A 27,500-nucleotide genomic window follows, 5' to 3' on the forward strand; every position below is an offset into this window, starting at 1 on the left:
ACAGAGATATTCTACTTCCACCATGAAACAAAGCTTTCCCAGATTGGCAAAATGTTCATGTGTTTTGGAATATGTCACCTTATCTCTTGAGATTGCAAAAAAAAAATGGTCAGGTTAAAATACAACAAATATTTATTTATTTTACTCGCTTATAAAGCGCCATTAATTCCACAGCACTTTACAGACATCATCATCATCACTGTCCCCAATACTTTCAAAATTTGGTATGCCAAAATTTAGGCAACCGAGCCTAAGCACTTTTCTAGGAGTAAAGTTAAAACAACTTTAGGATCATTTTTAGTGTGTTTTCACACTGAGTCTATTTGCTGAGTTTTTTAGAGCAGAGATGCTCCAAAATCTTCCTCAAAAACTCAAAACTAGTCAAAAACTTGGATCTCCCACTGTTTTCGCTCCAAAAACTCAGCAAAAAAAAAGACTACATTCCCACCATGAGTTTTTGGTGCGTTTTGGCGCTGAATATTTTTGCTGTGTCTTACAGTTCCAACAAAGTAGATGGGATTTATAGAAATTTTTATTTTAGTCAGCGTAAACTGACCTGCGATGTGCATTTCAAATCCGCAACATGTCAGTTTCTCTTCCGAGCACGCTGAGTTTTATGTGAAGATTTTCTCCATAGACTTGCATTCAATGCGGAAAATCCGCAGGTACAAAATGCACATGCATTTTTAGTGTATTTCTGCAGCGGAAATGCATCAAAGATGCATGTAATGCACATCTAAGGCTATGTTCACGTTATATTTTTGCAGCGGTTTTTTTTTTTTTCGCTAATTTTAAGCTGCGTTTTACAGTACCAGCAAAGTCTATGAGATTTCATGCACACACATTGGTTTTTTAATCCTGACTGTTTTGTCAAAGAACTGCGCTTTTGCAAAATGCAGCATGTCACTTCTTTCATCGTTTTTGCAGCGTTTTTCACCCATAGAAAGCAATGGGCAGTGCAAAAACGCTGCAAAAAAATCAACAAAAAATGCAGGTATCAGGTTTTGCTACGTTTTTGGTGCCAAACCCTGCTGAAGTTGAATTATTATATTTTTTTCTCCATTAAACTTTATCAGCATTCACAAGAGTCAAACACTGACAAAACCACAGTTAACAAAAAAAAAGCAGCAAAAAAAAAAAATGCCGCAAAACCTGCTTTTTGACATTGCTTCTTTACTGCCAATAGAGCAGGTTTTGCCTGCAGGAAAAAAAAAAAACGCAGCATGTGAACATAGCCGTGTATCAATAAAGTTTTGTCAAAGCCAAATACAAAGGAAGTATCAAAAACAAAGCAGCTTCAAGCTTGACATACCAATGAGACAGAAAAAGCAGCGTCAAAAACTCAATAAAAACGCATGTTAAAAAAACGCAATGAAAAAATGCAAGTAACCTAATTTAAATAATAGGTGCAGAATTGTGTAGAAATTGTGCAGGGTGGAGAACTCGCCAAAAGCTCATAGTGGGAACATAGCCAAAGTGTGAACACAGCATATAGTTCACATCTGACTTTCTCTTCTGAACAAAGCTGTGGGTTTTAGAACCTGTCCTGCCTCCAGAGACAGACAGGATAACCCTTTTCTCTGTTTGGTGTGTAAGGCAGCGTTCACAAGTTCAGTATTTGGTCAGTATTTTACATCAGTATTTGTAACCTAAAACCAGGAGTGGGTGATAAATACAGAAGTGGTGACGTGTTTCTATTATACTTTTCCTCTGATTGTTCCACTCCTGGTTGTGACTTACAAATACTGATATAAAATACTGACCAAATACTGAACGTGTGAACATGGCCTTACTTTGAGGCTTGTGTGCAGCTGATCATGCATATTGATCTTTGTTACTTACAGAATATTCCCCAAAGCTTTTATTTACTCAGTGGTTTGTAGCTTCAGTAAACCAAATGTTGGAGATATGATAAACCATCTTTAAATAAACATAATTAATGTGAATCACATATAGTGGGAGTTTACTCATTAACCTCAGCAGGACACTAGTGTCATATTTCCACTCCACAATAGCGATGAATGAAGGTGTTTCTGTATGTTCTCTGCTGCAGAGGCAGAAGGATCCCCAGAGATCACCTGGGACAGGACGCCGGCATCACTCATGGTAAGTCCTGGTGCAGTCAATAGGAGGTCGCACATTAAGTCCATTGAGTAGGAGGGGAATTGATTGCTGAATGGCATCTTAGCACCCAGGAACTTTAGAAAGTCATTATGGTCTGACCAGGTTCTTGTTTGAAGTTTTTGTCGATGAAATGTCAATATTTTTTTGTCTGGGAAATAAAGGTGCACAGTAATCGCCTTTGTTTTGAGACTCCCCATGTTTTCACCCTAGAGCACCCCTTTTCTATCAAAGTTATTCATCATCAATAAAGTATCTGGTCATGCCCTGGCTAAAGTCCTGCAACTCTAGACGCAGCATGCTAGCACTTCTATACTGACTATTGCTTAACCAGTCACCTACATCCACTAACACTGATCTGGTCAGTCATTTCTCAGAACAACATCAAAATTTGGGCACTTTAATCCTGTCCAGGGACAGAAATTATTACTTTTTTCACACTAATATACTGAAATTCTGCAATTAAACGTCCGTTTTTGAAATATCGGCTATAGAGCTTTGAGCTTTGCAGAGAAATATCCATCAAGGCTGACCCCTGTTATGACCCAAGTTCTCTCTGAACTCCAACACCTGACAACCAACCCACTGTCTTGTCACTCCCTCTCCCCATGGAGACCCCTAACAGTTCTCATCTCCCATTGTAGTCATTACTTCCCCCAATAATTCGGTACATATGATCGAATGCATCTCATTTGCCTCAATTGGTGAGATCACATGATTGCTTTTTGTTTATGGATTTGTTATGTCATTATGACAGAGGTACAGACAGTATTAATATGTAGATGAAAATATGTGTCATATTTTTTATCTATCTATCATCTGTTGTTTTTATTTTTATTATCTATCACTTGATATTTTTCCTTCTTTCTCTCTTTCCATCTGTCTGTCCCTCATACATTTAAATCACTCCCCAAATCTTTTTATTAGCAAAATAGTATCTCTGTGTTTAGTACTATGTGTAAGGTTTACAGGCCAGTGCTTGTAATGCAACCAGCTGAGCACATTGATATATGCTCTATGGAGGGAAATACATCAATACAATTTATGTGAGATGTGAATAGACACGAATGCCCCAATTCTACTATAATATAAACATTTTACACGAGACGTGTGCGTATCGGTATGATCAAATGTATCTCCAGGGGGTTATTTGAAAGCTATTAATATTTTATGCACAGATGCTGTATAGACTCAGGTTTACTGTGCATCCTCGATTGTCAAAAACTGGACCCTGAAAAGAATTGCGTAGCTCCCCCATCTCCAATAAATGTCCCTACAATTCACAGCTCGCATCCTGCCATCAGCATTGTTGTATTTGGCTAGACTGTGAAATTTACTATAAAAAGAGTGTGGTTTACTTGGGATATGGTGTGTGTGTGTGTGTGTGTGTGTGTGTGTGTGTGTGTGTGTGTGTGTGTGTGTGTGTGTGTGTGTGTGTGTGTGTGTGTGTGTGCCTGTGTGTGTATATATACGTGTGTGTGTATGTTTGTGCATGTATGTGTGTGTTTGTATATGTAAATATGTGTGTATAAGTGTATATACGTGTGTGTGTATATGTATGTGTGTGTGAGTGTGTATATGTGCCTATATGTGTGTATATGTAAATATGTGTTTGTGTATATACGTGTGTATATGTGTGAGTATGTATGTGTGTGTGAGTGTGTATATGTAAATATGTGTGTATAAATGTATATACGTGTATGTGAGTGTGTGCATATGTATATATGTGTATGTATATACGTGTGTATATGTGTGTACATGTATGTGTGTGTGAGTGTTTGTATATGTATATATGTGTGTGTGAGTGTGTATATGTAAATATGTGTGTATAAATGTATACGTGTATATACGTGTGTGTATGTGTGTGTAGGGGTGTGTGCGTGGCAGAGCTTATTGTCTGCAGGCCTTCCCTAGCAGCGCCATTTTGAGTGCTTTCATCTAATGGTTTCTTCTACACTGTGTCTTTATAATGCTAATTATCAAAATGTTCACATCGACCCCCACAGTTAATATCATCACAACAAATGCATGTTTTGACGTCTTGTTAAAATATAAAATACAGTTACATTTTCATATACAACATTTTCTTCCAATGGTTAAAATGAAAATGTATGTGGTAAATGCTTATTTTTGATTCAATTGTGCTAATACTTAAAATAAGGGCAAATATCTGCATCCAGCAGTGCAATTATTGCACGACCAAACATACATCAATATACATGTAGCCGCGAATAGAACCGTATCTCATTTCATGGGAATAAATGTTCACGCATGGGTTAACACTTCTTTTGTAAAGTACGATATTAAACCTATACAATATGCCATTGTTATATTAAATCTGCAAATATCGCAATTAAATATGCCATTAATCGGTTATTATACTGTATAAAGCTGCGAAGGTAACTGGAATAACTAGATATCATAGTAATGAAATACATAAGGCCTCAGAATAACGGTGTTTTATTAACGTGTCAAAACTGCACACGGAATAATATAAATACATTTCATCTATGAAAATAACGTCAAATAAATAATTATAAAATAGCTAATAAAACCTCAAATAAATACTCTATTTAACTTAAACCTTGTGCCTAATAGATCTAAACCAACATCTGATTTCCTGAGTCACTAAAATAATTCAAAAATCCATGTAATACTTTCAAATCCTGATCATTTTAAATTGTCAAATTAAAAGTAATTAAATGTAAGATAACAATTAGTAGAAACCTCATTGGACTTTGAAAAAAAAAAAAAAGAAATACATTAACCATGTATAAATTATGTCCTCTCGCATCAGAGGCTGACACTAACCAACGAAATGTAATAATAATAAGAATAATAAGAATAATTGTTAGAAGTCTAGATTGTGCAGATCTTTGCTGCAAAGTGTGCTAGTGAGAAAGTCGATATCTTCCTGGGAGAAGTGGACGGGACTATTGAGGGAGCCATCTGAAATGTGTAGGCAGGAATCTGCAGAGAATAAAGTCAGCTCTGACAATAAGGAATTGTCCTGGCTTTCTGATAGCACATTGTCCATGCAACCCACCTCTACCCTGGCTTCAGTCTCACTGGTGGGTGTTGGATACAGGGGGCTTCTTGGATCAGATTCTTTCCCTGCAGGAAGATGCTGAGTGCTGGGCAGTTTGGGGGTCTCAGACGTGAATGTGTCGGTCTCTCTCAAGGAGTCATTGCTGTCTAATCCTTGCTGGTAGGATGGACTCTCGTCCTCATCATCGCAGTCTTCTAGATTGGAGAAGGTCAGATCTCCATCCTGCTGGTCTTTGTGTTGGGTTTGTCTCTTGTGCTTCATCCTGCGGTTTTGAAACCAAACCTTCACCTGTCTCTCAGTAAGATCCAACAAAGCCGCAATCTCCACTCTCCGGGGTCTGCACAGATACTTATTAAAGTGAAATTCCTTTTCTAACTCCAGCAGCTGGGTGTTGGTGTAAGCTGTCCTTAACCTCCTGGAGCTGCCGCTGGCGTCCTGGATCCCCGGCGGTTCTGGAGAAATAATCACTGGGTTTAACCATCTAAGACTCACAGCAATTCAATAGCTAATGAACCTTTCTATGTGTAGGGCAGAGCAGGGGAGCTACATGCCTCTGACCGAAAAGGGTTAACCCTCCCTAGTCTGCTTACATTACAAATGATATTATGACATTTGTTACCATCTTCACAAAAGGAAGGTGTTTTGGCTTCTGCTCCCACATTGTCAGCAGTGCACCCCTGGAGTCAATATGTTTCCTGTGCTGTAAATATTTACTATTTATTTACCGTTTCCAATGTTCCAACAGATACAGGAACATTCTGCTCGTGTGTTTACAGCCCTACAATCAGCAATTACACAATAAATAATAAATTATTGCCATTTCTCCTAAAAGACAGACCTGCTGGGGAGCCTCCTACAGACTCAGGCGCTGGCACAGGAGCTTGAGGAGATCCTTGGTTGCTTTTCTTCCCTGATTTCTTTTCTTTCATCCAAGGGAACTCTGTAGCCAGATGACCAGGCTGGTGGATGGACTGTTGGACCAGGCCATGATCTAAGCGTTTTTGGCTCTTGGTCCTGGGCTGGCTGCCGGATCCCGGATTCAGGCTAGGGATTGTTTGTTCAAAAGGAGGAGGAATTAATGTCGAGTCCTTGATTGATGAAGTTTGAAATGTCTCCAGGACAGCAGGGAAGGACGTCAGGCACTCTGCTAGCGAAGGCTGACTGTTAATAAACCCGATCTCCCTCTCAAATTCAAAATTCATGGCTTCCCTGGGCCAGCCTAGGGGTGGGAGAGCAAATATTAGGGTCCCAATAATCCCGAGGCCCTATTATTGTATATTGCTGATAAATCAGACGTAGGGGGACCCTAGCTGTATTAAACTGGAGACTGGGCGACATACAGCCAATTCCTGGTCACGTGACTACAACTGACCAATAGAATAGAAGGCCTGCTAAAGAAAAAAAAAAACAAGAAAAAAAAAAAAAGAATGCATTATCACTGTGAATTAATTCCTATAAATGTGTGGGGGGGTCCCAAAACTGCTGTATGTATCCTGCATTTATTATTTGTGCTATATGTATCATGAGAGGGAAAGTATGGAGGTGTTTGCAGAAGAACATTAAGGAAAAACATCAGGAATTGAGCCAGCTGGCAACCAGGGAGAGGAAACATTGTTCCCATCATCATCATCAGGATTAAGAAAAAAAAATCACAAAGCCACCATAGAAGAAGCTATATATTGCTCCTAACAGTGTGTCGCTTAATAGGAAAGAAATATCCTAGACAAGTGAGAAACACTTTGTGAGTCTGAGGAGTAAATCCTAATCAGGAGACTGGAGAGTTACAGATTCCTGAGCCGCCACAAGAGAAGGGTGATCAATCTCTGGTGTGAAGGGGCCAGTGTCAGCCAAGAATTCCTCCTTTTCTTACTACGGACATGGGAAAAGTCCAGAGAACCCAGGCAAAAATCTCATCAGGAAATTGAGGAACAAGCCCCCAAAAAGGCTGAAAATCTCAACGAAATATTCCTGAGTATCTGAGGCTCCCAGCAGCTTTGGTTCTGGGCTGGATTTTAGGCACATAGCATGGAAACTTTTGTTCCTGCAAAAATCTGTGTGGGTGGTGGGTGTAAGGCTCGAACAATCCTGGCAAACCTCAGTGAGGATGAGGTGGCCATAACAAGAGGACCTTTCAATTATACAGAGGGACTGATTTCTTTCTCCATCTTGTGCATGATGTTCGACTTTTTTATTCTGTAATAATATTTCCCCTTTTTATATTTCAGAGCAGAGAATGGAAAGAAGAATTAAGTGCTTTAATTTGCACCATGAAGCCAGACCTGCTGATTTTATGTCACAACAGGACTCGGTGGAAAACACTTGTTTTGTTTGTTTGCTTGTTTTTTTTGGAAGGGGGGGATGGGGTTAGGGCATGAACACATATGTTCAAAATATTGGTTAGACTGTCCCATCTGGAGCTAAGGTAAGAATATAGCTTCTGCTAGCAAAAAAAATCACATGCCCTGCGAGTGTATGTGTATATATATATATATATATATATATATATATATATATATATATATATATATATATACTGCAAGCTTGTTATATATATATATACACTGTATTATATATATTATATATATATATATATATATATATACACACTAATTTTATGTGTATATATTTTTTTTTTGTGATATCAGAAACATTAGCTTTTGCTAGAAAAAAAAAAGATCTACAATAATGTCAATATCTAACTGTACTTAGTGCATGCAGGAACATTCTTATGTATGCATGCTGGACAGATAAATAGCTAGATAGATAGATAGATAGATAGATAGATAGATAGATAGATAGATAGATAGATAGATAGATAGATATTGTTATGATAGATATTGATAGATAGATAGATAGATAGATAGATAGATAGATAGATAGATAGATAGATAGATAGATAGATAGATAGATAGATAGATAGTGGATAGATAGATAGATAGATAGATAGATAGATAGATAGATAGATATTGCATGAGAGAATGTATTATGTCCCAGTTCTCTTGACATATTAAACTGCATGCCATCTGTATATGTTGCCTTAGCTGTGCTCCTGATTTAACTGTGTATCATATTATTGCAGGTTTGCTAGAACTGTGAGACGCTGTGAGCAGAAAGCCTTTCATCTGTTCTCTTTCATCCTCAATGAATCGCCATTTTCCTTGCAGCTAAACATGGCGTCCAGTCTATTGTATAGTCTGCTCTCAAGGAAGAAGTCGGTGCGGTCTAGTCTGGGACATGCTGATACATTCTGGCCATTTCCAATGTTCTCCTGTGCAGCCAACAGCAAATACGTGTAATTTAATGTACAGACTGCTGTGTGTCTGTACTACTCGAGGATTACATCTGACATAGATTTAATGAGGACTGAAGCAAGAACAGGCACGAATATATTTGCTACCAGGGGAGAGATCCGTTTCTGCACAACAATAGAGATATGATCAGAGGACAAAACAAGATTTTGTTACACTCCTGATGTTTTTGCATTTATTTCTGCATATTAAAGGATACTACATTGAGCATGTTTTATTCTGCACATCTCTGCATTGATTTTAACTGTAAAAGTTTTTACCTTCTAGATCCCATATTTCCACACTCACTGGCCTATTCCTCACCCTTTCCTATAGCTGTAATCTTATCTCAATACCTGAGGCTCTCAGTCTCCCTTTTTCTCCTTTATGTCATACAATCGCTACAATAGTAGCTATGTTATGTTTCAATTTAGCTTTCAGTTGTTAAAACTTTCATTTCTTTCTACTATCAAGTTAACCTTTATATTGTCCTTCCTGATTGCTAGACCGAATAGAGTATATATTACAAGATATGTATTTTCACCTAATAATTATTATTATAATATATTAAATTATTATTATGCAAGCACCATCACTGCCTGAATGAAACATGCATAACAGTAATATTCTACATGCCAGAGAAACAGACCTGCATATTAGTAGGGTTCAATAGCTTTTAATGTATTTCCAGTATTTCCAGCTTCAGTGTGTATGTCTGTAGTTTGTGTCAATTTCCACCTCCCACCTTCACTATCTTTCTGTATCTTTTTATACTATCTTATATTTGTAGAGAAGCATGATTACATACATATACAGCAGAAAACATGGTCCTGTTCTTTTCTTTTACTTTCCCTTTTTTTTACATTCAGCAAAATCTCACCCTGTGAAGATTCCATAATGGCAACGTAAGAGTTAAGGTCAAATATTGACATTCCTAAATTCAAACATATACAAAATCCCAGCAGCCTGTCTGGTAACTGTCCCCAACTGAACTAATACATGAAGCAGATTTTATAACACAAAGTTTATTCCAGGATTTTTTTTTAGAACAGACATATTTTTTTGCAAATAAAATGACCTACAAGGAACAAAGAGTTCTCCAGAGGGTTTTGTGCAGCCTCCCTTTTCATAGCTAGACAATAACAGCTGGATGAGTCTTCCCATGCCTCCAGTAGGAGTAGTTACATTACCCATTAGTACAAGAAAACAAACTAACATCTCTAAAATACTAGAATTAAATAGGCAATATTTTACAATGACGGAAACACAACCTTTAGAACAAGAAAATACAAAAAGTACATTTCCTTCTTAAATTTCATAAATACGTTAATATGCTGGATAAATAATACAAAAATGAGAGAAAAAAAAAATAATTGTTTTAACGGATTCCATAAGCAGCATTAATAAATATTCCGCATGATCACACAAGCCTGGCAGTTTCCAGGTCTGAATGAGCTGGGCCTCTGGGCTGCTCTCACCCTTGTAAACTCGAAGTGCAAGAGAGATGTCCACACAGATAGCTTAGCAAATACTGAGCAGAATTCACTGTGCTTAGATTGATGAGCAGACATCTTCTAGTATAGTATAGCATACTATTTACCCTGTATTCACGATAAGACTAGAGGATTATTTTTTTGGCCTTTAAGAAAGACCTACAATTATTGTACTTTTGTTTTTTTGGAACCCATATATTTTAACAGAGAACTGACACAAAAAAATCAATGATCTAGATTGTACATTGTTCTTTTGATCTTAAGGCCTAGGTTCCTACCACTACAAAGCAATATACCTCCTGTTACTTGAATTTACAGAACAATAGACATGTGATCAGCTAAGGGCATACATTGTGTTCACAACCAATATTATTCAGGTGGTCTGTCCGAGATCTCAATACACGTCCAAGCCTATTGCTGGCAAGGTGTTTTTTTTTGTTGTTGTTTTTTTCAATATTTTTCTTATATATTACTAGTGGACAACTAGTAGGATGGAATAACAAAAGCCACTAATGCTGGCCAATATTATTCCATAGAATATAAGTCCCGAACAAGCAAAAGCATGGCCTTCAGAAGCACTTGTATTGATGATACTGAGGTTAAGTTACAGTATGTATTAGAATCCTGTAATATCCAGAATGTAAAAAATAAAAAAAAGATGCAATAACAGATCAACACAAATGCTTCTTGCTGATCCCTCGGCAGTGCCTTTGCCCAGCGAGCGCCCCCTGCAGTTTAAACACTTCCTTATTGAATCACAAATGGGTGAGTTTAGGGGCTTCCTGGATCCTTCCCTGATGGTGTGACGAGAGCTCTGTGTAAGTTGGGTGGGGTTCACAAGGTGCATGATGCTGGCTGGTTGGCATGGAAGGGGCGCCACTATAGTCCAAGTTATTGGGCTGGTGTGCAAGGTGGTTAAGACCATACATAGAAGGGCCTTGTGCTGGCACAGAATCCACATAGTTCCCCCCAACATACACTGGGCTTCCTTGCATACTAGGAGAGACATAGCTAGCTCCATTTCCCTGTAAACCATGGTGATCATACTCTGGAGCTGAGTTTCCATACTTCTGTTGGGAAGGACAGCCTTTTGCTGGGGTCTGGTAGTAGGCATTCTGGTGGGGTTTGTTATTAAAGGGGGGTGGGGACGGTGCCTCATAATTTGCAGTCATTGAGTGCATGGATCCCAGGAAGCCTGCAGAGGATTGCATGCTCAGTGGTGGAGTGCTAGTTGGTGAAGGTCCTCCAGAGGATGATGACATCCCTTTTACCTTTTGATCCTTTTTATACTTCATTCTGCGGTTCTGGAACCAGATCTTGATTTGCCTCTCACTCAGATTAAGCAGATTTGCCATTTCCACCCTCCTGGGTCTGCACAAGTAGCGATTAAAGTGAAACTCCTTCTCCAGCTCCACAAGCTGAGCACTGGTGTAGGCCGTGCGTGCTCTCTTGGAGGCAGAGGAACCCGGGGGGCTCCTGTCACCACTGCAGCTCTCTGCCGCTTCAAATGAAATAAAAGATAATTACTACACTCAGAAATTGAAAGCATTATTCCATAATAAATTCTCCAACATGCTTCGCCCAGATCTGGCCTTTCCCACATTAGTCTGCACTTCATAAGCCTGGCATTTATTAAGAGCTCTGCCCCCCAAAGCTGCCCTGCTTTATGGAGATTTGATCAAGCAGTGTAGGCAGATGCATTATGACCTTTATCTATTATTCAATTATTATTTCTTCACAGATAGCTAACAACACATAAACCAGCCTCAGGTACCTGGCAGCAGATTTTCTTGTCAGTGTCCATATGCTAATTAATTGTACAATACAGAATTACCCATGTATTGGATATTATTATTATTTATTGTAATTATTATCACTAGTAGTAGTAGTAGTAGTAGTAGTAGTAGTAGTAGTAGTAGTAGTAATATTATTTATATTATTGTTATTATTAGTAGTAGTAGTAGTAGTAGTAGTAGTAGTAATAATAGTAGCAGTGTACTTGTATTATTATTATTTTTATTATTATTATTAATAGTAATAGCAGTAGTAGTGTACTGGTATTATTATTATTATTATTGATATCATTATTAGTAGTAGTAGTAGTGGTGGTTGGTAGTAATAGTAGTAGTGTACTTGTATTATTATTTATATAATTAGTAGCAGTAGTAGTGTACTTGTATTATTATTATTATTATTTATATCATCATTAGTAGTAGTGTAGTTGTATTATTATTATATGATAATAATCAAAATATTTATTTGTAAACAAAGTTCATAGTAAATAATTTTTAGCGTGTGATTAACTGTTCTAGTATGGGGTGGAGGTAGTTAATAACTATGAAACAAGGTGTAATATGACTTAAAGTTAAGTGAAACATGTAAAAAGACTCCATATTTGTAGAGATTAATAGTCTCGGAGATGCTTGAAATAGGGTCATAGAAACAGATATATTTTCTAATGTTGTTACTAATCATATTGAAAAATATTAGGAAGTGTCACCCTGAAACACAATGGTTACTACCAGGCCTAAATAGAACTACACAGTAAATAGAGATAGAGTATACTGACGCAATGTGTGAACGGTTGCTTTAGTACCTGTGGCAGGGGGGCTGGATTTTTGCTTGGAGTTTTGCCTGGATTCTTTCATCCATGGGAAAATCTGTTTGCTGGTTGTATTGGAAGGGACCTGTGTTTTTACCGACGAGGACTTGGCTCCAGACTGGGTGCTGCTGCTGTTACTGGGAGCTGCAGAGGGATTTGGCTGGGGGGAGAGAGAAGAGGCCTGGTGGTGTTCAGATGCCAGGCTGGGGCGCATACAGCTTCCATTTATGTTTTTAGGTTTTGCCAACGGACCATTGTGTCCCAAGGATTGTAATGAACAAGATGAACGCTGGAAATCATTGTCGAGGTGAGAAGAAGTCGCAAAAGATTGCTGTGGCCCTTCATAGCCCAGACCTCCTGCCTGGTACGAGTAGCCGCCAAAGAGAGTGGGGTTGTCATAGTAGGATGCTTTCTGCATCTCCTGGATCCCCAAAACGTATTGTCACCTACTCGGAGGGTGTCCCCACCCTTACAGAATAACATTGGCACCCCGCGATCACCTGGCACGGATAGCCTTTGTATTTGTTGAAGGCAACCTGCAAGAAAAAATACACAATGCACAGATTTATAAAGTCTGTTCTATTACAAAGGATGCAGATCAAGTCCCATAAATAAAGCAACATTTATAACATAATAATAGAATTAGTATAATTATTTCTTGTGTGATTTATGTCATTATCGACACATTAGTTAATAACCACAATTTATATCACCACAGATATATCCTAGTTATATATTACCAGTGGCTTCACAGATTCCTATTAATGACACGAATCACATTATTTATGTCAACAGCTTCGAATCTTAAAGAATAGCATCCATTTCACCCAAATAAATATATTCCAGAGATGAACATAAACCTTCCACTCCACAATGCCGGGGCTTACCTAGGGGACACATTCTTAGATCCTGCATATTAAATATTTAAACTATCCTTGTCTTTTTATCTTTCGTTTTCTGTTTGCAAAATAAGACTCTTTTTAAACCAGAAAAACTCGCAAAGCTGCAAAGCTCCCTGCGCCCGGAGCGTTCATCTATAGCAGAAGAATCCAGGATAATAGCTGCTGTCCTGAGCCCGGTGCTATGATGTATGAGGGTCAACCGAGCAGCCGGGAGACCTCAAACAACTCTACAATTCCTTTTATTCCTCACCAGCACACAAGAAAAAAAAAATAACAACTGGATCCCTCTTTGTGTTCCTAACATTTAAGCTGTATTTTCTGCATTGCAAGGTTTGATTTCTAAATGTTGCTCTCCCAAAAAAAGTGATTAAATAAAAAGAATAACTCATTTAATATCGGACAAACACTAAATAATAAAGGTTCACAACACAGTCTACCCCAAACTTAACTTGCAAATTATTTATTTACGAGGGGCATACATAAATTGTATAAAGTATGACTTAAAATGTGATATGTGGGTTTATATACAAAGAGATCATATATAAATATTTATATGTGTGTATATATAATACATTATATATTATTGTAAGCAATAAGCATTTTCAGTGTGCTTGCTCTGACGCAGGAGGCCTTGTTATTGTACAGCACTAAATATTGTGACCACATGAGCTGTTTTGTGTGAGATAATAAAACGTTTCGAATCATATAATAATGTCAGATAGCAAGAGAGACAGGGAGAGAGGTATACTCTCTGGGTCTGGGCAGCTCTTGCTCTTCATCTCTCCACACGTCACAAATGTCGCTCATTTATCTTTGTCGGAATCCTAATTATTTACTCCAAGGAATTGTTCAAGAAAAACTCCTCTACCTGAATAATAAATATTAAATGCTATGCTGTTCCAATTAGCCGACACTGCCCCCCATCTTCTCAGGCACGTTAGAAAACAATTGTTCTATATATATATATTTTATTATTTGTACATAACATGCGCATTAGTGGGCAAAATACAACTTTGGTATACAGGTAATTAGAAAATATGAACTGAGAATTAAAAGGACTTAAAATAGATATACTGAATAATCTATATATATTTTTCTGTGTTTTGTATATATATATATATATATATATATATATATATATATATATATATATATATATATATATATATATATATATATATATTAGACACACAGACAAACAAACACGTGTTTATTCTTATTCGTGTATTCGTGTAGAAAGCTACATTGTCTTAATTTATAAAATAAATACAATCAGAGATAAAAGTGCCAATATTAGAGGGTGACAAAGCAGAAGACAATAGGCGCAGGCTGTGCACACCTTGATGGGGCTGTCTGGCCACAAGTCCCTATGACAGAATTATAGCTCCTGTATTGCTACATAAAATTTAGATAATTCACATAAACAGATTGCAGTAAATAGATGTTTAATGAGTAGCTAAGAAAAAGGGAAAGTGTGTGAGCTGAGGGGAGCTAAAGGCAGCTGTGAACTCTTCTTGAACCGAGATTGCAGTCATATGGTCATAAATCACTGGGACACAGACTCCGCCATTCACTGATAGACTATTTGGGTCCAGCTTACCTTAGCAGACTCTGAAGAGCAAACCACTAGCAGACATCATATATATCCACTTCCAGCGCAATCAATAGGCAGCGAGTCCTCCCTGGCAGCCTGGCGAGAAGCATGAGGACACGGGCAAGGGGGAGAGAGGCTCCTGGAGAAGGCAGAGCTGGGAGAAGATCCGTGCTAATCTCAGGGCTTTCAATGGACAAGCTGAAGCTTCAGGCTGCCCTATACACCGCCCTACTCTCCCTGCTAACAATGGCCTCAGCTCTTCAGCTTGTTCCAGCAGCAGAAACCGTGCGTTCCCCAGCCAATATCATCCAATGTGCCAGCAATAAGGCGACGAGATAATTACACCAAAAATCACCATTTGCTTTTTACACCACAAGTCATCGGCTGTTAATGCTCTAAACACAGCGTCACCACTGAGGGATTATGCTAATTACAGACGTGGACAGAGGCCTAGTCTTGGAAGGAGCAGGAGCTTTCTCTTCTACTGCTCAATTAGGTGCCAGTCTATGCTAATGAACCATTTGAACTCACCTACGATGGCTCTTACAATCTGGTTTCCTTTTTTTTTTTCCATCCAGGGCGTCTAGTTGTTTTCACAGCCATTGCAGTTTAACCCCTTCACCTCCACTGGGGCACGCAATGCATTACCCAACAATGCTTAGCAGGTGAAAAGGGCAATGAAAGGGTCAATCTACAGTGTTCTCCCCCTCCCCTGGGATATAATATAGAAATAAATTAATAATGCACATTATTGATGCTGTGACACATTCACCTATCACACAGTATTACGGAATATTTCTCTACATCCTGAGTTTTTAGTGGCAATACCTGGCCTAGTAAGGAGGTGTGAGCAGATAGGAAAAATACAGATCACACACACATAAATACATGCATACAGTTCGAGAACTATCATAAGAGGGGAAAGAATTCCTTGCAGTTGTAGTGTGTGGTTCCTGGAGATCTCATTTAGCTTTATATAGCGCTCCCTGGAGTCTAACCCTTTCATTACCACATGCCAGTAAACAACTCACTGAATGTGGGAACTGACTGCATGTGTGGAGGTGTCTGCATGACAGCAGAGGTGTGTGCACCACCTGGCCTGGCTCAGATGGGTCCCTGTTTATTTTCCTGCTGTGCTATATCACTTACAGCACCAAAATGTACTTTACATGAAAAAGTGGTTTTCGGCAGTCCCCTTTGATATAAATAGATGTCCATTTAGAATTTTGTCACTATGCTCAGCAAATACATTCCAGCACTGGACATATGGAGGCTATTCTTTATTTATGTATTTATTTCAAATGATAGATGTTAAATATATAATTGGATAGATAGACAGATGCAGATAGATAGACAGATGCAGATAGATAGATAGATAGATAGATAGATAGACAGATGCAGATAGATAGACAGATGCAGATAGATAGATAGATAGATAGATAGATAGATAGATAGATAGATAGATAGATAGATAGATAGATAGATATGGATTGCTAGGAGATAGATAGATAGATAGATAGATAGATAGATAGATAGATAGATAGATAGATAGATAGATAGATAGATAGATAGATAGATATGGATTGTTAGGAGATAGATAGATAGATAGATAGATAGATAGATAGATAGATAGATAGATAGATAGATAGATAGATAGATAGATAGATAGATAGTTGCGCTGTGTGGTATTTAGTGAACTGCATGTGGTCTGGTACATGTTATAATGTGAAAAAAAAAGATATAAGACTGACAAACACTGCTCATATGCCAAAATAAGATCATAGTTCAAAGTATGCAGTTAATCAGGGTCATGGTAAAATAATGTATATTGTATGTTGCATTGTAGACCATACTAGTTTTAACATGCATAGTAAACATGTCATCCTGGGATAAATATATAAATATAATCTATAATATATATCATATCCCAAATAGTATATATACCGAAACACTATTGGTGAGTGCAAATAAAAATTAAAAAGTTGTGATGTTGCCTATGACAACTGGTCAAGTCTCTTTCACTTTCCTATAAGTGTTGGAAAAAAATGAGAACTGAAATCTGATTGGTTACTATGAGTAATTTCACTTATGGTGCTGTACATACACTTTGATTAATAAAATGTGATGCATTAACTATCTATCTATTTGTCCATTTATCCAGCTCACTCATTATCTTCTCATACATTGTGGTAGTATTTGACACTTTACTATATACATCAGTGATATTTGATATAAGCATGGTCATGTATGTCACATGGCTGTATGTATGTATTTGATAACACATTGTAGTATATACAAAGCACTTCAAGTGCCCATAAACGTCTGTAACATACATCAAGTACATCCTATATACATCTTGAAAAGTAAAACGTTGAACAGATGGAGAAGTGTGGCCTGTTGCAGCTTATTATCCACTCATGTGACCAGTAGTTACTGTCACCTCATAAGTGTAAAGTATTTGACACTTGAGTGACTTAGTCCCAAAATGATTGTCAAGTGGAAGTGGCTATCATTGACAAACAATTTGTCAGGTACAATTCTGTGTGGGTTTTCCTGGCTCTCATTGGCCTGTCAGGTATAAAATATCATTGAAAGACTAAATTTTTTAAGTGTTTCCATTATTGTATTAAATTAGCGTCCTGAAATTGTCTATATATCTCCATCAGTTTATTCACACGAACTATATTGTATTTATAAAGTCATATAAATCAATATAATATTAATTACCAAAGAATTGGACTTACCAGATTAACAGTCGTGTCCAATAAATATCAAACTTCAAAAATAATGAACAGGAGCAGGTTCCTGTAGAATCAGAGACATAAAATTATTAAGTCCTAAGAAATCCCATTGACCAGTTTTATTACTTTGTATCCGTTCATATTACTGTATATGCTGCATATTAAACAATAGTAAGACCTGTCCCCAATACCATTGATAAAACACATTCTATGTCCCTTGTATTATTATACATACCAATAGTACACTCTATAGATGTAGGAGAGGAAGCTGAGGCCTAAAGTCTATGGGCTTAAGTGGCTCTATAAGACTCGAACTCCAAGCACAAGAGGTGCTAGATGTAATATATTCCGCACAATGGTGTATATTCACTGTGGCAGGCACGTGGTTCCCTATGACTGGTGTGATATATACCAAATCCCATCTATAATGTTTCTTCAGCCTGTGAGTTACTGGTCTTTAAATATTATTAGCGCACATTTATACCGTGCTTAAAACCCTCACAAATCACTGTGACCTCCGCACAGTAAAGCATGGGCTGGTGGCTATATATTCTTTATTACACGTGGCCTTGGCACTAGGCTACAGAACACATCAGGGCCAGTTAATTATTCATTTTCCTGCTAGATTAAAGGGGGAAGTTATTACTTATGAAGAAAAAAACGAGCTGATTCCAGAGTCTAGGAGAAGATTATACAATTGTACCAAAATATTCCAATTAAACACCCTTGTATACCTATAATTCCTCAATATCTGACAGCAGAACACTAATATTGTAGCAGGCAGCCATTAAAATCATAAAACTATACCTAGATGTTTGCATTTACTCACCTTCAGTGGACTAGCTTCACAGACAATTATTGAAGCTTACAAGTTGCTCTTAGGGCCTTACCCAACCTCCCTCTAAGCTCACCTCTCTGGCAAAGGCCTCATGGCTGGTGACTTGAGATTGGTGGCACATTGATCAAGTGCAGGTCCCAGATTTCTGCAGTGTTGGTCAGAAAATTGGAACAGAGTTGTTAAGCATCAGGGTGCCAGAAGTTTTATGAGTGTTCTTCCATGTGGCCGAAATGTTGCCTTTTTCCTTTCATCTCCAGGACCAGGACAATGTCTTGAGGTGGGTGAAAACTCCAGTGAGCTAATCTCAAACAAAGAATGTAGATAAAATTCCAGCTTCTTTAAGGGTCTACTCTTCAAAGCTCTGCATCTTCTGGAAGCTTGAAGTCCTTTGCTCTAAAGTGATAACCTGACTCTGTACTTTGCTGGAGGGTCTAAAGGGAGGTGGGTTTGGCTCACACCCACGTTCCATATTAACCCTGCCAAGAGCAGATTCTGGCTGTGTCCCACTCACTTCCACCAGGGATCTGCCACTGTTGATGACCAATAATGATTACGGTGTCCTCTAGGGTAAGGTGGCTTCAAGAAGACAGGGGCGAGAATTCAGAGAAAAAGTGAACAAGTCATTCCTGATTTGGAATTTAAAATTTACCTAAATATTTTCAGAAGCCTTTGAACTGTTATTTATTCTCATCATGCTCTTCTTTTTTTTTTTTTTTTTTTTTTTTAAGTTACACTTCATCTTCAATCAATTGTAACTGAAGTGTTTTAAGAATGCTCTGGCTGACTCCTCTCTACATGGTCTTTCTATCTCTCTTCTATATTTTGGAAGTTAATTTTTAGCCAGACTAGAAGACTTTGTGGTTGTTAATTTTTAACAGAGTATCCATGTTCTTATTGTTATAGTTCTTCTTTGGAAGCTCTCTAACTCATAGGTCACAGCCTTGACTAGTTTGGATCTCCTAAAAGCGACAAGTATTGACTTTAAATTTCTGGCGTCCCATTATTTGGAGATCATTATAGAAGCCTCACTAGATGCAACACACATTTTCACACATCATCATTGTAACTAGTGGATAACGCACAATCTAAAAGCTGTATCTTTATCAAAGACCTAAAACGAAATTATGAGCCTAAATCTATTCATGGAAATAATTCATAGCTACCGGGCCGCAATGTCCTTAGCAGAAAACTAGAGATTCACCCTGAACCGAACAATAACAAAGGTAGTTTAAATTTCCTACAAAAAAAAAACCTCCATTAATATCAATTTACTTCAATGAAAACTTTGTTTCTTCATCAACTTGAAGATTTATGATAAAATCAATTACATTAAGGTCACCGAGGACCTTGTGGTTTGTCTCAGATTTCATTCCTGAGCAGATGAACCGCTTGGTAAAAATATTCCACTTAGCTGGAGGCAAAGAGAATAATTCCGAGGCAAGGGAAATTTAATGGAAGACAATTTTCTACGAAAATATCAAGCTTCGGTTTCATGTTCCTGCTGTATGATGATATTTTTGTACACATGTGCACTGATTTGCCTCAGGAAATCAGAGAACAGGGTGGAAAAATAGCTTCTGTAAACTTACAATTTTTATGTGGAGTTATTGGGGGCTTTAGAAAATATAAGATTCCTCCCTTGTTAAAACATAGTATAATATATTCTATGCTTCGAATCATTTCTGCCTCAGAAAAAAATATTTAGACATTTCGTTAGACATCTGAGATCATTTAATATTACTATTGATAACGAACTTAAAATATTTACCAAGAGTTAATATAAAATGAAATTTATGTTTTAAATGTTTTCAAACATATGCTTTAAATTCAAATGTTTATTTGCATATGATTTAAAATGTATTGTATTTTTTAATATTAGAACAGTTGTCCAGAGATGGATGTATGGAAGGAAGGGAGGAAGGTAAGGAAGAAAGAAAAATAAAATGGTCGGTTTCTGTTCTTCTTGGAACAAGAGAGGCCTATTGTGTTTGACACTTGTAAATCAAAGATTAACCAGGAACTGCTCTTGTCCACACATTAGCACTATGCTATTCTATATCCGTTGGTTTGTCCGTTTGTACCTTTGCCAAAAGCTGGAAGGAGGTTAAGGCACAAAGTGACAAATATAACATAAGTGCTGTATTGGAAACACAAAAAGGGTGGGGTGAGGGGCTGATTTACTAAGTAAAATGTTGCAGAATTCTGACTACCAAGACTCTGATGCACCTGTCTTGTGCCACTTTCATTAGGTGGTTTAAATACTCTGCACCTCACTGGACACTTTTATAATAGGGTGTGTGGCTAAGGGTGTTCATAAAGTGAGTCAGATTTACTAAAGGTGTGCTCTAGTTTTTTGTTGTTTTTTTTAAGTGATCTTAAACGAAACCATCTAATAGCTGGTATAAACTTTAAATATAGAGTAAAAATGCAGCATATCTAGCAGGAGCCAATGAGATAAATGCGATTAATTTTACTAGGTCTAATATAGTGAGACAGACAACATTTCAAGAACTTCTAATCTAAGATTTTACTGTCTCACTATACTAAACAGAATAAGTGAATTTGCCCCAGGCTTCCCAAATGTAAGAACCACATGGCTCCTTGAGAAAAGAAAAACACATACACTTGTATTCAGTTCACACAAATGTGTTGACATGCAAACACACATACCCCACAAGGCAAAAACCACCCACATATACACCGATATGAAAAAAAAAAATCCATTGCACACACTCATAAATAAAGACTCACACAGTTTGAAAAATATATGGTTAGGGTTCTCTCATATCACCATCTATTTGCAATATTTATTTTGATTATTGCAATGTGATTTAAAGTGAAGCATTTTGGCAGCAGTTTGTCCCATTAAAAAAAAAGACATACAAAAAAATCGAGTATGAACATGCCCAAAAATATGTTTACACCGGTTTATGGCTTTTCTACCCTTTTGTTTGTATTACTCTCTCTTACAGCCAGAATAGTGCATTTTAACCCCTCTACCAGATAAAGGTAAAAATAAAAAAATATGGAAATCTGTCAGACCAAACAGACAATGTTCACATCTGTTTTCAGATATTCTCATCCTATTCTGTATCATTGGTAGCAAGAAAAGCACAGTGTTCATTGCTATTCTTATTATTAAAAATACCAGAGCTCAGAGGGAACCCTAGAGGATCCAATTAAAGTCAATGTGGTTTGTCAGGTATAACCAGAATGCTTTTGTAACAGGACAAATATCTTTGTACTGTGCTATTCAGTAGAAAAAGAAAATAATCAATGACGAGTGGCAGGCTATGGTAATATCTACTTTGGAACCTCCATCTGGAGCCTCAGTCGCAAATTTCTTCCTTTATGAATGGGAAGAGTAGTGCAGTATGCAGCACTATTCTGTTTAATACAGGCACCAGGACAAAGCCCCTACAGACCCCACCATAACTCATTGGGCTCCTCTGAGCGCTATTGGTGTCCTTCATGTAACGTATCTGGTACTGAATTGTGGTGAATCCGCAAGGCAGATGTGAACAGAGCCTAAAATGGAGTTTGGCAGGATCCTAGATTTGTCTTTGTGTTCACATTTGCATGGTAGCTTTTGTAGCAGATTCCATCACATTTGTTGGGGAAAAAAAATCCTAGTACTATTTTTTTCTTTTTTTTTTTTTTACCACGGCCACCTTGGCTGACACCAAAAGCACCATCAAAGGGATCTATTGGTATCCATTGTATAATGAATCCAGCATTGCCTTGTGGTGTCCATTAAACAAAAGCAGCACACATAGACCATATAGACAACAGTTTTGCAATTAAAAAAAAACAAAAAAAAAAAAAAACAAACACCTACGTTTCAGGATAGAATAAACTTATTATCTGTTCTTCCATGGAATGAACATCTCAATATGTTGGACAAGAGGATATTCAAATCTTATTGTTTCCGCCAAACAAGTGTTCCATAATTTGGAAGATCAATCCATAGACTGAGGCGATTAAGAGGTGAAAAAAGCCTGTTATACATATGGTATACGCATCAGACACACATACCCCACACAAACTTAATACCCATACAAATCAGAAAGGCTGCATTAGGGTTTGGTTTGTTTTTGGTATGTATATATATATATATATATATATATATATATATATATATATATATATATATATATATATATATATATATATTTTTTTTTTTTGTGATATATTTTATTTAAGCAAAAAATGTAGTGGAAACAATACCTTGACAGGTGCTATTCATTCCAAATGACTACATGATTGTACAGAAATATATCAGTTCAAAAAGAGGCTAAAATATAGAGCAAGATTAAAAGAAAACTGATGCAAATTTAACTTATACAATAATTGCCCATCAGTAAAACAAACAAGAAAAATAAAAAAGTAAAACCAATATTGTATACTTTATACACTAGACATTCACAATGACCAACCCACCTCCATCACATAAAAACTGCACTCACTACAATCACACCCCACATCACACTTACTGCTGCATAAAACCATCACTCCAGCACTGAGCACTATCTCTATTGTAACCACATACCACTCCTTTCATTTAGGTCTTTGACTCCTCAGTTCAATTCTTTGTTTCCCTTTCTATTCTGTCAATATGATGTATATTTTAATTTTCTATTATTTATCATGACTTATTAATATACTCTACATGCTTGTAGTTCTTACTTTTTTCCCTCTATACTCCCAACATTGTTTACATTTTTTTATATATCATTATCAACACATTTCCACCCATGACCTTACTGTATGAACTATCAATATTAAAAAATCTAAAGAATTGCATAATAATAATAATAACAATAATAATAATCTCTATAAAAAAAAAAAAAAAAAGAAAGAAAGAAAATAATAAGAAAACATAATGTCTACACTTTATACAAGAAAAATATTGCATCTTTTGGACTCCTCTGGTCAAATAGCTGGCTTCGGTTATGTTTACATATGATCGTTGAAATATAATGTACATATGATTGTCTATAGGAGGAGTCTTAAATCTTCTCACAAAGGCAATAGCAGTGATAACCATATTTTATGTGGATGGTTGTATACTTTTCTATATGGTGTATAATGTTAAAAGTGCATTATAAACATTAGGTCAAAGATTAACTAGAGGGCTTATGCAAGGTTAGGGATGTACCACAGTGGGAACTCGAGCTACATTTAGTCTCTCTTTATCTTTATGTGTAATACCTCATAGACCCATAAATAAGTTACCCCATATATATGCATTGTATGTGTAAAACATAAATAGTTAAATAGATGATAGATAAATGAGATAGAGAAATTGTTATTTAAATAGCTAGAATAAATTAGATAGATAGATAGATAGATAGATAGATAGATAGATAGATAGATAGATAGATATGGATGTTCATATATAAACATCTGTTTTAGGAGACATACAAATTCCTGAATTTTATAGCACATATTAATGTACTATAAAATATTCTATATAGATAGATAGAAAATTGCTTCTGGATCTGTCTTAATAGACATAATTACATCTTCTACAATCTCCTGTCTGTAATGTGTACAATTATTTTTGCAGATTCCTAAACAAAATCTTCCGTTCTCAACCATCCAATGGACTTTTCACCGATTCAACAGAGTCCTGATATCATAGAAATGCATAAAATACATCAAATAATCAGTTATTTACTATTTAGGTTCTTTTTCTCCAAAATACATGTCATGTCACTATCACCAAAACATAGCTATGGTAACTACTCCTCTTTAGGTGACTTGGTTGATCGCTATGAAGTCACCCTGTGCTGATGGGTGTTAGTGTTTCCTCTGCAGCCAGGATACATTTGGTTTAGAGGTTGCTCTGGTCAATATATATATATATATATATATATATATATATATATATATATATATATATATATATATATATATATATATATATATATATATATATATATCCTCATATGTCCCTGCCTGCCTTTGTTTCTATGCTTTGTCTATGAATACTGTCTACTAATAGTTCATTATATTTCTGCCTAGTTATAGTTCATTTTTTCCCCTGTGATGAGTGAGGCAGTGCCTATAGTACATAGAGCAGGTAGTGACAGATATCGGGATGGGTATGGTTACATGCTGGTACTTGAGATACCCACTTTATTGTCAGTTCTCTCCACACAGGCAGAGCTGCTTATTATTCTTGTGTGTTGAGTCTGTGGAAACCGATGTAGAGTAAACTTTCCTCCTGGCCCCTTTTCCACAGTTGCAGACTTGCAGGGCGGTAATGTGAGACCCCAGGCCAGCTATGTCCCTTTAACTGCTAATGTAAGGCGAATGGAGGGAAAGCTGAGATTCTCATCAGAGGCTGATCCTGAGAAATGATTCAGTGCGGACAGCATCATAAACAACACAACTCTCCCACAAACACACAATGCGCTGCGCTGACACCCCTATTGTCATAAATCAAGGACATTGTATGGGAATAAACCTTAAAACCCTGTCTGATCGGCTCTGTGGGTATAAACACACATAGCTGCGAGTCAGGACGGATGGCAGGAAATGAAGATCGCTATTTGTCACCATTTACGACAATAACATTAATAAGACACAATAAATTTACATGGACACAGACAGACAGAGGGAATCCCCGCTACTTACAATAATCCAGCCCACGGTGTGGCTCTGATCCCACTTGTTTTATGCCAGCCTCTCTCCCTCTCCCTCTCTCTGCTCTCCTTCTCGGTATCTGCTATAGGCTGTTCTTTAAGGACAGTTGAATTTCACGTCAGACACAAGGAGACCATGTCTGCGATTTTCCTGACGAATACATATCTATCCTGCAACCTCTGCATTAATTATTTAATGAATCACGTGACAGGATAGGGGAGGAGGGGGTCTCACTTCCATACACAGAGGACCACTATGACCTTCCACAAAAACACCGGGGTCTTCTGTGCTAAGAACTGGGCAACCATATATTAAACATATATAATTATTAATAGCTCAGTTTTCCTGGTGCTGCACAATTGTGATACACATTATAACTAATCTGTGTAAAAATGTAACATAAATTACCAATATTATCTATCGACAGTATCTACCTACCTATCTATTCATCTCTCTATATGTCTATGTATCCATCTCTTTGTCTATCTATCTATCTATCTATCTATCTATCTATCTATCTATCTATCTATCTATCTCTATCTATTAATTCACACAACCATCTATCAATCTATCTAGCTTGTGATGTGTATAAAACATAATCAATCTATGAATTTAAATATAAGAGATACAGCAACATACAATTTATATAAAAAAATCTTATAGCTTGATGCTCAGTAACGAAATAAAACATTTGCTTTTCATGTGGACACTGACCCAAAAACGCAAAAAAAAAAGCCACAAAGCCAGACATCTGGGTGAGGGCTTCAAAGCATAGGCAGATAAAAGGTAAAGTTTATATAATGAGAGCGGAGATTGATTTAGGGAATTTAAACAAGCCAGTTTTATTGGGTATCATAAATCTGTCATTGAAGACACAGACTGAGAGAAATCTCCGAGTGTCAGCCCTCACTGCAGAACAATGGTGGAGGTATCCCTGCAATTCATTCTGGCTATCTTTTTCCAGCACACTCCTGCTGCATATTTAAAAGTTGTTAGGTATTTTACTTTAATAAATAATTAATTGCTGAATATGTACTATAAAATTCCGGAATTTGTATGTCTCCTAAAACAGATGTTTACATAAACATATCTATCTATCTATCTATCTATCTATCTATCTATCTATCTATCTATCTATCTATCTATCTATCTATCTATCTATCTATCCTTAATATGTATCCATTCCTTCATCATCTAAATAAATAGAAATACATATCTACACATATAAATGCATACACATATCTGCTGCTAATTTCCAGACTCATGTACAAAAGTGATTTTGGGGTCTGTACCAACTCGATTCAATGCAGATTCTGAATTTGGCACTAAAGTTAAGTGACTATGAATATCACTGCATTTTAGAAGCACTAAAATAACAAGCAGTAAGAACAATAGATTGGAAATATACAGTGCACAATACCATTCCATATTGTGTTCCATATTCCATGGTATTGTGCATGGTTGTGTGCAGAGGCTCTTTGGCCTCTTATACTCACTCCACCTCACCCCACCCCCACACACCTTTGGGGTTCGCATGCAGTTGTCTTGTTCTTTCTATGGAGCTAATGCACAAGCTGTATCCAGCACCGATTTGTATTAAAGCAGATGCTGTTTCCAAAATGGAGGTGCTGGAAACGCACAAGCAATTTTTATACAGTTGAGGAGCAATTAGGGATGCATTTTTCTAATCCAACAGGTAGAAGAAGTGTAGAAGTATTTGATTGGTTTTGAAAAAAAAAAAGATAAACAGCATGTGTCATTTTATCTTTATGCCTCTTTCACTAATGTTTATTATTGCTCATTGTTTTTTTTTTTCTATTTTTTTTTCTTGAAAAGCTCAATAAATTTAATGTATTTTCCAATGCGTTTCGGACTCTCTTCTTCAATTTCAACGTGTTTTTTTTTTTCTCTGCTGCTTGCTTAGAAAAGCAACAAGAAAAAAAAAAAAAGATACCTAGGGAATGCCTCTTTTTGTAAAAAAAAAAATGACCCAAAACATAACTCTACCTTTTACATTTCATTATAGACTTTCATGAAATTCCAGGCTGCACTATTTTGTATCAAGAAATAAATGCCAGGATTTTCCTAATCCCAGGAAATGTAAACATGTCATTCTCCCCTACATGTCATATGCTCAGATCTATTCTGAATAATACAGATCTGTACATAAGACATCAGAGCATTGTAGGGTGGCACACAAAAATCCAAGTATTCTGCTCCAT

General features: G+C 36.8%; 2 protein-coding genes and 1 long non-coding RNA gene across 3 annotated transcripts; 1 reads left to right on the forward strand and 2 right to left on the reverse strand.

Moving 5' to 3' along the window:
• The first annotated feature begins 1,959 nt into the window (after positions 1-1,959).
• On the forward strand, positions 1,960-9,280 carry LOC141272615 (uncharacterized). The gene is made up of 3 exons (XR_012322023.1): positions 1,960-2,106; positions 7,396-7,592; positions 8,250-9,280. It is a non-coding gene; the product is annotated as an uncharacterized lncRNA (long non-coding RNA).
• Positions 3,490-6,689, reverse strand: HOXB2 (homeobox B2). The gene is made up of 2 exons (XM_073683517.1): positions 6,009-6,689; positions 3,490-5,622 (listed from the first exon to the last, which is right to left on the reverse strand). The coding sequence occupies exons 1-2, from the start codon at positions 6,370-6,372 to the stop codon at positions 4,973-4,975; spliced, it is 1,014 nt and encodes a 337-aa protein (XP_073539618.1). The 5' UTR covers positions 6,373-6,689; the 3' UTR covers positions 3,490-4,972.
• HOXB3 (homeobox B3) lies at positions 8,205-12,970 on the reverse strand. Its single transcript, XM_073683516.1, has 2 exons — positions 12,547-12,970; positions 8,205-11,451 (listed from the first exon to the last, which is right to left on the reverse strand). Exons 1-2 carry the CDS (start codon positions 12,968-12,970, stop codon positions 10,706-10,708), a joined length of 1,170 nt encoding a protein of 389 aa, XP_073539617.1. The 3' UTR covers positions 8,205-10,705.
• Positions 12,971-27,500: the final 14,530 nt, after the last annotated feature.

This window comes from Phyllobates terribilis, unplaced genomic scaffold (assembly GCF_046119375.1).
Source record: "Phyllobates terribilis strain yellow unplaced genomic scaffold, ASM4611937v1 Scaffold_5__5_contigs__length_657084704, whole genome shotgun sequence".
NCBI classification, from domain to species: Eukaryota; Metazoa; Chordata; class Amphibia; order Anura; family Dendrobatidae; genus Phyllobates; species Phyllobates terribilis.

Coding starts and splice junctions, on each gene's coding strand:
- HOXB2 (XM_073683517.1), bottom strand. CDS start 6,372: ATGAATTTTGAATTTGAGAGGGAGATCGGGTTTATTAACAGTCAGCCT. Junction 5,623..6,008: donor TGTAGGAGGCTCCCCAGCAG/GTCTGTCTTTTA, acceptor TTATTTCTCCAG/AACCGCCGGGGATCCAGGAC.
- HOXB3 (XM_073683516.1), bottom strand. CDS start 12,970: ATGCAGAAAGCATCCTACTATGACAACCCCACTCTCTTTGGCGGCTAC. Junction 11,452..12,546: donor ATCCAGCCCCCCTGCCACAG/GTACTAAAGCAA, acceptor TTTCATTTGAAG/CGGCAGAGAGCTGCAGTGGT.